The following is a 15,191-nucleotide window of genomic DNA, read 5'->3' as shown; positions in this document are numbered from 1 at the left end:
CACTATATTAAAATTCAAAATTCTTTTAGGACTAATTCAGAACTTATGAACAAAGCACTTAGAAATGATTCCTAAAAAAGCATCTCATATGCGCTATTCCAAAAAACGCTTCTATAATACAAGAGTACTTTCATTTTTTTGTCAACCTCTGTCATAAGCATTGTTAGTTGTCATGAAAACTTTTAATCATGCTAAAAATCATTGAGGCAGATGCTTGGACTGCAAGAAAGATCACCACAGGGTCAAAATCTGCTGAGTGAATAAAAATTTAGAGATTTTTTAATTTTTTGATAGATTGTAGAATTTGACGTTTATCAATCAATGAAATGCCTTGTAATATCGAATGCCTTGTAATATCAAATGCGTTGTAGTATCGAGCATTCATATCAACATTTCACACTGCATTAGCATGAATGCTCGATACAACAAAGTATTCGTGATGTCCCTTTACAAGGGTACAAAGATTTGCCATAGTTAATGTGATCTTTCTCTTTATTTTTCGGCTTGAGATTGAACTGCTTCATGTTTGTCGCAGTGGATTTCAAAACCATCCTTAACTAACTAAACATGTTTTGTGCTGGAAGATTTCATAAAGCACCCTCAACTAACTAATCACTAGCTAATATTTGTAATGGAATTTCTAAGGCTATTCTTCGGCCAGCCGGTGTTATGGCGGGACTCGAAACGAAAGAAGAAATCCGTCGACGGTCAGGCAGGTGATACTTGGGCAGCGGCATTGAAGATGAGCGGCTTGATGTCCATGGAACGCATGTAACTCAACAACTGTCCGGGCAGCTCTTCCAAAAGACCTTGAACAACAGAAATCTGCCCACCTGCTTACAAGTTACAAACCCGACAGATTTTGTCAGCTAAAATACGAAAGAAGACCCGAAGAAAAAAAAAATTACGATTACAAATTTAATACAGGATGAATGAAGATCTGAACACTGTTCAAGTAACTTTGCATCACATGATGTTGACGTGCACCTAGAGTTGCTATGGGTGTTTAGAAAGAGAAATGGATGTCATGGGTACTTACTTTGCACATCTCTCATTGGAACAAACTGGACAATGTCACGCATAGCTATGCGACCTGTAGAGCTTTCTAATCGTTGCCCGTTGTCAGCATCAAGGATCTGCCAAATACAAAAGGTTCAGACGAAACTTCATGATATGCAGAAAACAAAATCCAGAATAAACACAAGTATTACCTCCATTTGTTTGAAATCTGCATTACCGACTCCAACGATGAGGATTGATAGAGGAAGATTAGATGCCCTCACCAGAGCATCTTTTGTTTCTTGAAGGTCGGTGAGGATTCCATCCTAGAAAATAAGATGGCATTTATATTATTATTATTGGTAATACAAATTACTGAGGAGTCAAAATTTTATATTGAATTCGTCGTGCTCTTACCGTTATAATGAGCAAGACGTAGTACTTGTTGTTGGACGAGAGGGACCTGGCGGCAATTTCAGCAGCCCTGTTAACCACTAGGCCAAACAACGTCGGTCCTGACAGAGCAACATTGCGTACAGCGCTGTCATAAGCAGCCATTATGCCTTCAACACCGACAACCTAAATGACACGATTGAATTTACTGAGATGGTTAAACAAAATATAGTTCAGATGTATTGAATGAGATTGCAAACAAAGGGTAAAAGACCATTGCAAAGAGTTAAACTACTCTACCTCAGATTCACTTGCATTTCCATTCAAGTTGAAGCAGTGTGATACAGTTCCATTAGCCGTCCTTCCTCCAAAGCCCCAAGCAGGAAAACTCTTATCAGCATCGTAGAACTGAATGACTTGTCCTACTTCTGTTATAGCCTGCAAATGATATAGTTGATTTACCAGACAACATCTAATCAATCAATATGCTTTCGCTAAATATTGAACAGAAAAGTACCCATAAAAACAAAAGCTCGAGAACAAATGACCTTAATTATGTATGAATTCAATACACGTCTGCAAAAAGAATATGGTGGATAAGATAGAACTATCCCTATTGAAGCACATGCTTACCTGCTGGTAAGAATTCAGCCGGCCATACGGATCAATATAGTGCAAAGACTCGGGCTTTCTAGGATCTCCATTTGAACCTGGACAAAATTTAATATTCGAAACAAGAAAATATATCAAACCCATGAACTTTTGCAGAATGAAGACTGATACTAGACTATCAGACATTGCTTACCCGTAAAATCAACTGCAACCATGAAGTTAAGCTCAAATCCACTAGATATATAGTCAACAAAGCTGAATTGTTCCTTCTCACAAAATTGATCCACAAATAGCTGACCCTTCAAAACCTACGTTAGCATATTACAAAGCAAACGTGAGTAAATTCAAATTGACATGAAATATTAAGGAATTGGACTGCAAGATTGAATAAATACCTTTTCATGACCCGCACGAGAAGATGGAATAAAAAAGTTCACCCCACTTTTTTCTTTGAATAGTGTTTCAAGGTCTGCTACTGATTTTTGGAGTTTCCTGAGTAAAACGAATAGAGAGGTTAATTTCAAAACCTTCATTTTTTTGTGTTCCAGGCACAAACCAATCGATAATTACCCAATAAGAATGTGGTTGCCATTGCTATTGAAATCAAAACACTCAATAACCAATGGGGTATCCTGCATCAAAAGAAAGTTTTATGATCTCTCTATCGTATTTGTCAATTACCAAAATTTATATACTCTAATTTAACAGGTAACCAAGCAATAATTCACAAGCTTACCTTGCTTCCAAACTGTTGCATACTCAGGCATAATGGTTTCCAGGTCGGGTTTAAATTGTTATCCACCACTTCAGTCTTGCAAATTGGAATAGAACCCCCAGTCTCAACAGTTCTTGATATTCTTAAGAAGGGATCCTGAAGTGAAGAATCGGGAAAAGAAACCTAAGAATCATACAATATACGAAATTTGTATATACAAGTAAAAATATCGCACGAATCTTCTTTGAAATGCATACGCTTTTAGAAAAGAGATCTTTGTTGTCCAAGTGGGCACAGCGGAATTTAATCTCTACAGCACTCCTAGAAGCAATAGTTTCCTCGGTATGCACGGTGAGTGTTCCAAAGTTTCTCAAACCTCCCTGCCCGTTTTTGCCTTTCAGAGTCAATGTTAAACTTCGATTTTGTTTAGTCACAATCTGCCGTCGGAAAAGAGAGTACACAGCAAACTATAAATTAGGTTCGACTTCATTTACTAGAAAACTATGAAATCTTAGGTGCTGATTTCAAACAATTTTGGGCAACAGTTTTGCATATGATTAAATAAAGGAAACCACTACAAGCTATATCGATATCTTTCCTTGGCTGCATCAACGGTGAGCAGTGCAGTAACTATAACATTGAAAATTAAACATGAAAAGAAACACATAACCCGAAGTATTAATTAAATGACCATATACATATCACACCAGCTCAATGAAAATATATGAGCTGAACAGATTTCAAGAGAATTACCTCTGAAAGGACACAACTGCCTTCTCCAAGAAACTCTTGATCCCTCAAATTCAGAGTCTGCAAGGCAACAAAATAAGAAGGTTAACACAGGAATTGTATTAGGTTTTTCGTTCCAAAGGAAACGCTAAAAATTCAAATAAGTCTAGTCATACCTTTACAGGTACATTGTGGTATTGTGTATCAACATCGTAGACACGGAATCTTGGAGGAGAACACAAGAAAAGAAAATAAGCAAACGTCTGATAAACTACAAAGATATCTTCAGAAACATAGGTGCTACAGAAAATATGAGAAATTTACATCAAATTCTGCACCGTCTCGAACTGATAAGCTACTGAAACTTTCTGAATCCATACCGGATTTAAATTGTTCAGTATGACTTCAGTTCGCCCAAGTTCCTCTAGCTTACCATCATTCTTCTTGAGGTATACAACCACCATAGGATCACTCTGAAAGAAAACCAGAGAATTTTTTAGCCTCGATTGTAAACTTGTAGCAGTCAGATGACACTGTTACAATAATTTTGTTACTAACTTAGATAAAACTTAACCAGTATTTTAACTGCTATGTTATCACAAGCAAGGTGACATGGATAACATACCTTTGAAGTGACATCAAGATCCAGCAACTTGGAAGCTGAAAAGGATAACTGTAGCAAAAAATTTAAAAACAATAACACAAAACATCAAAAACAACAACCAAGCCTAATTCACTAAGTGGCGTCAGTTGTATGACTCCAAGTACGCCATTGCGCTTGATTTTGAAAGGCAAAAGGTGAAAGACAAAATCCAGAGAAAATAAAGAATCAAGGCTTTTGGAATTGGGAATTTGGACCGAGCAAAGTTTCACATTGTAAAAAAGGTTTTGTCTCATGGTCCCCAAGTCAACGTTGGCATAACAAAAAAATAAATAAATGAGAATCTTGCTAATGTCCTGTTTGTGAGACCCTCTGTAGGCCAATTTTCAGTTCAGCCAAAAGGAGGCGGCTCAAATCAAAATGCAGCCTCACGTAACACACCAATCATTTGTGAAACATGCATGCAAATAAACATGATACACATAAAGTTGACATACTATTTTGGTCAAACATTTGGAACACATTGTAAACCAAATATGACTTGGGTCCTTAAATTGGGGGAAGTCTTATTTCAGGCGGTCAGATATCATGCCTTGTCCAATCACTCAGTAAGATGTTTGCGCTCGCAAGCGTATAATTGTTTACTTTCCACTTGAATAATTTCATTAACAAGCATATTCACATAATGCGTTTGGATGATATGTTGAAAATCAATAACGCATGATGTGTTTGTTAATAGACGGACGTGGTCAAACCGCCTAACACAATAGTCTCACCAACATTTGGATGAGTGGGTATTGTGACGCTTGGCATTTCAGTGGGTATTGTGGATACATGGTAACACGCCACCTTGCAATGAACTATGAATGAAACTTCCATCTTCAAGACTTCAACAATATAATAGTAAAATCGACTGAACTTTTCAATTTTCTCTGCAACCTAACAGCAGAAACTCTACGACAACAAAAATATAATAGTAAAATCGGCTGAATTTTTCAATTTTCTCTGCAACCTAGCAGCAGAAATTGTACAACAACAAAACAAGTTTCTACAATTCGAATTTGTGATTTTTTGGTTGTAAATGAGCAACATTTTCGTAATGCTAAAAAACTCAATAAATAAAAAACATTTGCAATAAAAAGAAATAAAAAAACAAAAATTGAGACAAATAATATTTTCAAAATACAACTACAAAATAATATTTGCAAAACTCAATGTATGAATAAAATAAAATAAGATCTTGTAAGGTTATATTTATAGCCAAAATAACTAATAACTAATATATATATATATATATGTATATTTCGCAAAACTCAATATATATGTAAATTAAATAAGAAATCCCAAGAAAAGAATGAAATAGAAATTGCAGAAAAAACAAAGAAATTAGAAAATTCAAAGGTTCGTAGGAGTAGGGATTTGAAGGCAAATCGATCACACTGCAGAAGCAGTGCCGGAGTTGTACCTCGAGTTGCGTAAAAAGCGGGTAAGCACCATGCGCCCTGTAAAAGAATTCAATGGCATCGTTGTGAGCGCCGTCGTTGTTGGCGTTCGGTTCGGTGGGCCTCGGCAGGTCCCCGCCCACGGCGTCCTTGCCTCCCCTCACATCCGAAAAGCATCCTCCCATCCCCTTCAATAAAAAATCCCAATCCTTTACCCGTACTCTCTCTCTCTCTCCTCTTTCTTCGTCTCTCTGAAATTCGAAAAATCAGTCTGCTAATTGGGAGATTTTGCGTGATTAAGCTTCGTTAAACCCTAAGGATTATGGTATTTGATTCTTTGCGATGAGCATATATGTATATAGAGGCAGTGATATCGTTTCTTGCATATTTATAAGAGGAATGCAAAGTTGGTGCTTTATACTTTCTCCTCCTAATCTGGAAATTTTCTCGAACGCGGATGCGTTGTAATTTCCTCGAAGCTTAACTTTATGGAATTTTTTTTTTCAGTACATCAATAATTCTACACAAAAGAGAAGAAGTTCGACTAAGCTACCACTTTATGAAATTTACCACGAGTATTTCCAAATAATGAAAGAAAAGTCCTTATTTTTAATGGAAAATCAATAAAAATCTTGGATAAATATAATAAAATTAACTTAGCTTCTCAATGTGAGTAGAAGTTTTGAATTTCCTCCGTGGTTGATGTAACATTCCACATTGTTCAGGGGAGTGGATCATGTAAGCCTTATATATATATATATATATATATATATATATATTCCAATTTCTACCTAGCACGAGGTTTTTTAGGAGCTCACTGGCTTCGAATTCCATCAGAACTCCGAAGTTAAGCGAGTTCACGCGAAAGCAATCTCAGGATGGGTAACCCACTAGGAAGTTCTCGTGTGAGTTCCCAGAAACAAAATCATGAGCGCGTGCTTGGGGCCCAAAGGGTACAATATCGTGTTACGGTGAAGTCAAGCCCGAGATGTGATTGGGGCCCGGGCGAGGATGTGATGGTCGATTTACGAGACCTTGTACTTATAATCTGAACCGTACTATGTAAAGATCATATGTGCAAAAAACTAATAAATTATGAGATCGTTCAGTTATTGAATTGTATAAAAACATCTAAATGAATTTTGTAAAAACATTATGAACCGTCTATCTATTTGCTAAAATTAATTGACTAAACAAATTTTTAATTAATTTTTTTGTAAAAATATCTTTACAAAATGAAATATTATATGAACTGTTCTATTATTTTGTAAATCGGCCACAAAATATTTTGAGGAATAACTCATTTGAGGAGTCAAACCCATTTTTAAAAATACTTTTTTGTCATAAAATAGTTTTAATATTAAGAATGGAGAAATTAATATTTTAAAAAAATTTCTTTTAATAAACGATATGAATGTGCTAAGCTCCACAATGGGCGTCCATAATAATGTTGTGACATCCCACATCGCCCATGGGTGATCCTTAAATGTATATTCCCATCCCTACCTAGCACGAGACTTTTTGGGAGCTCACTGGCTTCGGGTTCCATAGGAACTCCGAAGTTAAGCGAGTAGCGCGCGAGAGCACTCCCAGGATGGGTGACCCATCGGGAAGTTCTCGTGTGAGTTCCCAGAAACAAAACCGTGAGGGTGTGGTCGGGGCCCAAAGCGGACAATATCATGCTACGGTGGTGGATCGGGCCCGGGTTGTGGTGGGGGCTCGGGCCGGGATGTGACAATTTGGTATCAGAGCCTAACCCTGGCCGCGTGTGTGCCGACGAGGACGTCGGGCCCCTAAGGGGGGTGGATTGTGACATCCCACATAGCCCAAGGGTGATCCTTAAATGTATATTCCCATCCCTACCTAGCACGAGGCCTTTTGGGAGCTCACTGGCTTCGGGTTCCATAGGAACTCCAAAGTTAAGCAAGTAGCGCGCGAGAGCACTCCCAGGATGGGTGACCCATCGGGAAGTTCTCGTGTGAGTTCCCAGAAACAAAACCGTGAAGGTGTGGTCGGGGCCCAAAGCGGACAATATCATGCTACGGTGGTGGATCGGGCCCGGGTTGTGGTGGGGGCTCGGGCCGGGATGTGACAAATGTGGTTCAAATACACATTTGGCAAATCGAATTGAAGACTTCTCAATCACGAGTAAAGAAAAATATCCTTAGACCGTAATACTAAGTGGTAATATTTTGTGCTATTAAAAGAAGGTGAATTAAATCTTAATATTTTTTGTACTTTGCAGCTTAGTCGAGCTGGCAATATGGTACTTCCCTTTGTCTCAATTTCAAATCCTCATTTCTGTAGTTTAGTTAATTTATACAAAAAAAACTATTTTTTGTCAAAACAAAAGTTCTTATTTTTTATTTATTTATAAAGAATAATACAAAAGTTAAGAAAAGAAATTTCACTCGCCTACGTTTTGGTATTTATTAATGAAGTTCACTTTTTTGGCTTAACTATTAACTAGCCTTTATTCGCGCGCATGAGCACGTGCATAAATGCATTTTTTAAATCACGGCATGCTACGTGCAATTTACACGTTTTAAAAGTATATATATATACTTAAATTGACAAAAGAAAAGTCAAATATTTGAAGTAAATGAATAATCTTAGATCATGCTAGAAGAAACCCCTCATAAACCAATTAAAGCAGCTGAATTCACATAATAAAATCGATCTCTATATAATTTACATTAAGAATAGAGAAAATAATATTTAATAAACAATTGATTGAATCACATTATTGCTAACTCATTGTGAGGCTAAGCCCACCCCCTTCCCCTTAGTGTAGATAAAATCGTTTGTTAAAAAAAACAATCATTTGACAACTAATTTAATCACATTATTATCCACGTGCGAAATACCTCTTTTATAACCGGTATTACACACCTCTTAAGATGTTTTGAACATTTTTAATAATACAAAAATTGAATCACATTATTGCTAGCCTATTATGATGTACTAATTAAAAACAAACAAACAAACCATAAAAAAAAATTAATTATTAAAAAAATACTATTAAAATGATGAAAATGCCCTACCTTATTTGATGCATTATTTTGGGATGCCTTTAAGGTTTTTTGTCTTGGAGGCATTTTTGTCCAACTTTTTTTGTTGAAACTTGGTGACACCAAAATTACTATTCACCTTTTCCATTAGCTTTATATATAGATGTAAAGTTGATCGTTTCTTTTTTTCATGTTGAGAAAATACTTTAATTATAAGAAAAGGAAGCAACAAAACATGTGAAGTACCAAGAATGCTCACCTAAGTACTAGGATTGCTCACCTAATTTGAGGCCTTGTGAAGACTTCTTTCATATGAACCTTCAAATTTATCTAATGGTGAATAAACTTATAGGTTTAGATTATTCCTTATATTTCGGTAAATAGGAATAATCTAAACTCATAAGTTTATTCACTATTAGATAAATCTGAAGGTTCATACTATAGAGGTCCTCACAAGTAGGGACGAATTCACTTTGAGACAAGGTGGGTCACTTGACCTCCACAAACTCAGAAATCCTCCATGTAAGAGTTGGGCACTACCTTTGAAAATTTGAGATGCTCTTAAAAGTTGTCTTCCAATTGCTTTTTGAATTGCCTTTATGGTTCCTATGTCACGCCCCAATCCCGACATACGTCCAGAATTGACACGTGACGACACCAAAAATCCGTATCTATCATATTTCACCTCCGAGATATGAGCAAGCACAACTCAATAATCGAATCACATAGTTATTTTTAGTATGCTTTATGGCTGCATCTAACCTCCCCGTTAGACTGCCTACGTACCCTAAACAGGGATCAAGCCATTCGTAGTTCGTCATACACAATAATGGACATATAACACAGTCCGATTAAGTCGAAAGGTATAACATTTCTCATTCAATCAATAGAACTTGACAAGCATGAAAATGCTAGACACAAGGTTACATAACAACCCATCTGAAAATCATGATTTCCCCTCCATCACTAAATAGGCCATTATGTCACAACATGATACCGCAATTCACAACATATATCATTTCAAGAACCAACGATGTACAATACCATTCTCTTGCCACATTTATCAACGAGTCTAGTCATAACCATAACCATGGTATCCAACATATCAATCTCACATGACGATTTACTTTTCCACTCCAACCATCACATAATTCATCACGTTTTCCACATAAAATTGCATTTCATAGTGTGTAACATAGTTAAGAATTAACAAAGTACACATTAATCTCTAGAAGTATTAATCAACTAAAATACTCATGATAACCCCACTCATATTCAACTTCATTCCATAATCACATCAATCAATAATGTCAACCATCACATCATCAACAACACATACAACAAGTCGAAGCGCAAGTCTAGAGCAACACAATTCAGTTGAAGACTACATCTTTGGAAAAAGGGAAATTTTGGACCACCCAACGGAACCAAGGCATCAAAGGGGATTCCGGACCATCACTCAACGGAATCCAAACAGAACTCAGCTCCAGACCACCCAACCGAATTTAACGGAAGTCCAAGAAACATAACAACGGCTCGAAGGAACAAGACATGATTCAAGCTACTCAATTCCCAAAAACTCAACGAAACGAAACAATATCGAGCGACAAATCCACATCACAATGGGTTATCGGCCAATTACTTGACCTCACATCTCCCAAGCAATTCAATATGCATTTCAATCACATGTCACAACTATTTCCAATACACTAGTCACATCACATTTCACTTCATCTTACCAATCACTATACTTCCAACATTATATCTCAATACAAAGCTTGTAACATATCAAGGAATCACAAAGCATAATATTAATATTTAATTCCGTTAATCAATCAGTGAGATAACATATCATTTCACGAATTTAGTTAATGAACTCTACATAATTCCCAATTTGGGTTAAGAATAATAGCATGGTAATTCTAATTTATTTTCACAATATCGATTGTGGGTAATTCCCATCTACTCGAATTTAGGATTCTAAATCACCTTACGGAATGAACTAGAGCAAGGATTCCGGACCACTCAACGGAATCCAACGACATTGGGTTCCGGACCACTCAACGGAACCAAAATATCAAGCGGTTTCCCATAATCTACCCAAACCTGTCATATGTAAAGTCAATGCCAATATTATGGAATTGGTGCACTGGAAATTCAGGCACTCAGATAAGCTGAGAGGCTCGGGTGAGGGACAATAAAATAAGCATGTGATACGATAATAAAACCAGCCGTCAATCATAATTTATAAACCTTGAATATAAATCTTTCCTAAGAAATCCATACCAAACTTTTGAAAACTCCGAGGGAGTCACCCAAACATCCAAAAGTTCATTTCAAACAACCATAACATCTCACATCCATATTCACATACACACAATGAAAGTAGAAGTAGGGCGACACAGTTCATCCAAAGCCTACACCTTTGCAACCATCTCAAACTAAACTCAATGAACTAAGGTGGATACAATCCCGGACCATCACTCAACGGGATCGCGGAGTAAGAGGGATTCCGGACCATCACTCAACGGAACCCAAACCAAGATACGATTCCGGACCATCACTCAACGGAATCGCAGAGTGGAGTAGGAAGGATTCCGGACCATCACTCAACGGAATCGCGGAGTATATTGCATAACCACCAATCAATGAAACAACACATGAATCAAGTTACTCAAGTTATAAAGGCTCAACGAAACAAGAGATGAAATAATGAAACGAGCAATGACACATGTTTCAAAACAACAAACCCCATGACAATGGGTTAACGGTCCACCACTAGCCCTCACCTCATCAAATCAAGCCAATCATACAAACAAACCATATTTCTAATATGCACGTCAAATCCCACTTCATATAACTATAACATTGGCTAAATATGAAAATTAACAATTTATAGGAAAAATGATTATAAAACCATTTCATATTCACATATGTTAAAGTCACTCACATTTCATCATAACATACCACCTATGTACATCAAACACCTTTCGAATATGCACGCCAATTCACATACCACGATCATCATCAATACACAAACCAAATCATGTTTGATAAACATAGGTCTATGGCTAAATATATACAAATATATATATATATATATATATATATAATCACATTTCAATAGAATCACATTATAAGACCAAGTCAAATTCACCGATGATACCAATATAAGAAATCAAGGTAATGATCATATCACACATGTGCAAGTCACTCTCTAACCAATGTAGGCCCATTAGACTTCACTTAAGTCTCCCCTAGTACTAATTTTATTATTTAGAACGTTCCGAGACATGTTGACCACCATTCAACTCTCGGTCAACGAGGGGGTCCACAACAATCCGCAATTCAGATTTATGATCCATAACTTCCCAAAGTCCACATTATGCTTCGAGGATAACATACTAAAGTTTCATTATGATCCAATGGTCGAACTGTCGTCAATCACACAAACAAGTGGCGGTACAAATTGATCACCACACCCAACAATTGAATCTTTGGCAACCAAGCTAGACATAGGTTCACATGATCACTAGAAGGTATTTGAAACCTAGACAACACTCGTGAACGATTCCACGCACCGCCACACGCGGTGGAAGTCTAGATGGAGGGTTTACAAACCCCGAATTTCAACATTAACTAGATGAGCTCAAATTTACGTGGTAGCTAGAGCTCAACAAGGGAAACACTTTTCACAACTAGACCGATGATAAATTCTAACCGGAAACCGTCCAATTTCACCGGAGAAAACCGGATTTCTAGGTGTTCTTAACACCCAACTCTAAAATGAATACGAAAGCACAAACTAAGCATACCCACTTGAAGATTATGAAGAGTAGATGAAGTTTCATACCTCACTCGAAGGAAATCGTTGCCGGAATCGCCGGAAAAATGATAAAACCGCCGGAAAAGTCGGGGACTTTGCGACCTCGAGCTGCAAAAATGGAAAAAAAATGGGGAAATCTAAAATCACAGAAATATAGTGCTCGTCAAGAGCTTTCCATGGACATCAAGATCATCCAAAACGGAGCTCGGATGAAAAAGATACAAGCGGGTCAAGATTGGTGGGTTTATGGGTCAATTTTCCCCCTAAAACGGGTTAGTGCAGTTTTCATTTCCCATTTTCAGAAAACTTCCCTTTTCTGGAGGTTCCCCCCCCATTTATAGCATTTTGGTAATATTACCAAAATGCCACCAACTTCAAACGACTCTAACTTCTCCGTTCGGACTCGGAAATAAGATCTGTTTACGCCTACGCGCTCATGGAATCAAACTCTACCTAACCAATTCAAGAGTTGACCGAAACGGTCGAGAAAATTGGAAATGACTAAAGTACCCCTCACTTCGTTTTCTTAAATTTGGAGAAATAAAGAACTAGTTCCAATCAAACCTTCGAAATACGTCAAGAATAAAATAAAATAAAAATTTTGGGGACGGGATATCACATCCTAGGCATGCTAGTTGCTAGCCTTATGCCTTTATATGTGTTGCTATAGGCATCTGTCGATAGGCTCACTCAGCATATATTGACATCTGTCTGCAAGCTTGCTTAAAAACTACTGACATAAGTAGACATGCTTGCGTGAAAGATGTTGATATGTGTGCAATGCAAATTGACAAATGACCTCAGGCCTACCAAAACTGGATAAAATGCTAATTTGCTTGCCATTCCGCCCAAAAAAAATTTGCTCACTATTCTTATTGAACCCCTCCCAATATATTTCATCGATGTACCATTGCTCACAATTCTTGAAAATGAAGCTTTAGGTGAGCAAGCACAAAGGATAATCAAAAGCAGATGAACGGCCTATACCTAACTCCAACTTCAACGACAATCCTCCACACCAAAAATAAAATAAAGAAGACCACAATAATGAAGAAATAAAATTAAAATAATTTCCTAAATTTTAAGAAAATGTTTCATGAATTACTAATTTTCTAAACCAAATTAGTGAGAATGATATGGCGCACAATATTCGCTCAATTTGTTTACAAAGAGAAATAATCAAATAAAAACATTCATCAAATAAATTGGTTTACTAGTTTGAGGATTGAATGGAATCGAACCAAATCAAACTGAATTGTTGAAATTGTTTACAAGGGTTGGTCCAGTTGGTAAGGATGTGCATGTGGTTAACCGCAACCCAAGTTCAATTCTCGCATCCAATAGTTCTTCTTGGTGCGAGATCTGTAAATTCCTATATAAATCTATATAAGTAGTAGCTGATAGTTAAATGTTACGCGTAACACTGGTAATAAGAGCAGTCAATCTCCTCCTTTCTTCTTCAAAGTTAGACTTTGGAAAATTTAAATTGTATGGCGTGTGGGAAACAAGGACGTGTGGATAAACTTAATGACTCGACTACAATGTGTCTTTTTTATTTTTTTCATAGAAGTTGACTTCAATTTGTTCATGGATAAAGCTTAGTCTACAGCAAATTATTTAGACAAGACTTCTTACCGCGGTTTAGCTGCCGTCACCAGAATGACGTCAATATTATCACGAAAGCATGCATGAAATCAAATAGTATATCACGATCAGGTATCAACTTTAGACAAATTTATCAACAATCTCTTGGGTAAATATGCTTGCTGCTGGGTGCTGACCATCTCATTGCAACATTATTAAAATCTCAATCACACGTACGTAGCTGCAGTGACGTATTCAAAATTTGGATTTTGGGGAGTTTCAATGTTAAAAGTTCAAGTTTTTAGACAAAAACAAAGTGAGAAACACGTAAAAAAAAAAGAGTTTATTTACTGAGGTATTTCATAGAACACTAATGGGTTTGTTGTTATTAGCTAAATTATGTTGCATAGATGTCAACACATATTGACATATGCCGAAACAATCGGATGAGTGATATCGTGAGAATTTGTCAAGTGATGTTAGCGCACCTTGTCGAGATATGCATGGCAGGCATTACCTCAAACACTTGGTGGGCACAAAAAGACATGTACGTACCAAATAAACAGAGGGTCGTTGGAAGACGTTCACATGTATATTTTCTAGACTTCGAATCATTCTGAGATCACTTGTTCCTAATGTGCATCTGCCTCTGCATGTGTGTACATGTTTATATCGTTTAAATACAATGTGAAATATAGATCACACAAAATATCCCTTCATGTATAGATAGGATTTCAATCCCATTTGGATCCAAATTGTGAGGATCTAGGGATCCTCACATTTTAACCATTCATTGTGTATCATGCGGTCATAAATTATTTAACTTTTTTTTTATTTAAAATTAAACACAAAAAGTAAATGACGAAAACTGATCGTACGATGAACGGCTAGGATGTAGGGATCCTTAAGATCCTCACAAAGTGAATCTAGAGAGTATCCTCTTCTTTGTAATATACTACATTAGCTTAATTAGCTGCCTGATTATTTTAAATATTTATGGTTAATTGCTTGGAAAATGTATTATAATATTTTATAATGAATATTCTTCACATGTATGATGCATCTGGAAAAGGTTGCGGGTTGACGATTGACTGACCAGGCGGAGACCAATTCCACTTTTTGATTGAAATTTCCGATACCGGTCCAAGTTCCAACAACCCACCAACAAGTAAATTTGTATCGAAAATGCTTAAAAAGATTCTCTTAAAATATGACGTTTCTTGAATTTTCGTCATCTTATATTGTTAATATAATATTTTATAACATTGGTATATGAATT

The 15,191-nt window shown here is 36.6% G+C and overlaps 1 protein-coding gene across 2 annotated transcripts; it reads right to left on the bottom strand.

The window, feature by feature from the left end:
* Nucleotides 1-327: 327 nt before the first annotated feature.
* Nucleotides 328-5,915, bottom strand: LOC103962885 (protein BONZAI 3-like). Of its 2 annotated transcripts, none has more exons than XM_048568533.1 (16): nt 5,515-5,915; nt 4,074-4,121; nt 3,773-3,921; nt 3,625-3,673; nt 3,473-3,529; nt 2,977-3,156; nt 2,741-2,875; nt 2,575-2,636; nt 2,400-2,496; nt 2,198-2,312; nt 2,026-2,102; nt 1,693-1,830; nt 1,417-1,578; nt 1,212-1,325; nt 1,040-1,136; nt 328-836 (listed from the first exon to the last, which is right to left on the bottom strand). In XM_048568533.1, the coding sequence occupies exons 1-16, from the start codon at nt 5,674-5,676 to the stop codon at nt 709-711; spliced, it is 1,770 nt and encodes a 589-aa protein (XP_048424490.1). In that variant the 5' UTR covers nt 5,677-5,915; the 3' UTR covers nt 328-708. The 2 variants fall into 2 exon arrangements, with proteins under 2 accessions (XP_048424490.1, XP_018506822.2); XM_018651306.2 differs by having other exon boundaries at nt 328-833; nt 5,515-5,913.
* Between the last annotated feature and the right edge of the window lie 9,276 nt (nt 5,916-15,191).

This window comes from the organism of the source record quoted next, unplaced genomic scaffold (assembly GCF_019419815.1).
Source record: "Pyrus x bretschneideri cultivar Hongxiangsu unplaced genomic scaffold, Pyrus_bretschneideri_v1 Contig48, whole genome shotgun sequence".
Lineage (NCBI taxonomy): Eukaryota > Viridiplantae > Streptophyta > Magnoliopsida > Rosales > Rosaceae > Pyrus > Pyrus x bretschneideri.
Note: the sequence above shows the minus strand (reverse complement) of the source record. Positions and strands in the feature narration are given on the sequence as shown.

Bases quoted from the DNA above. Each gene is read 5' to 3' on its own strand.
- LOC103962885 (XM_048568533.1), bottom strand. From the start codon at position 5,676: ATGGGAGGATGCTTTTCGGATGTGAGGGGAGGCAAGGACGCCGTGGGC. The intron at 1,326-1,416 runs GTAAGAGCACGA...CTTATTTTCTAG, and splicing joins ACGTCTTGCTCATTATAACG to GATGGAATCCTCACCGACCT. The intron at 1,137-1,211 runs GTAATACTTGTG...TGTATTTGGCAG, and splicing joins CAGATTTCAAACAAATGGAG to ATCCTTGATGCTGACAACGG.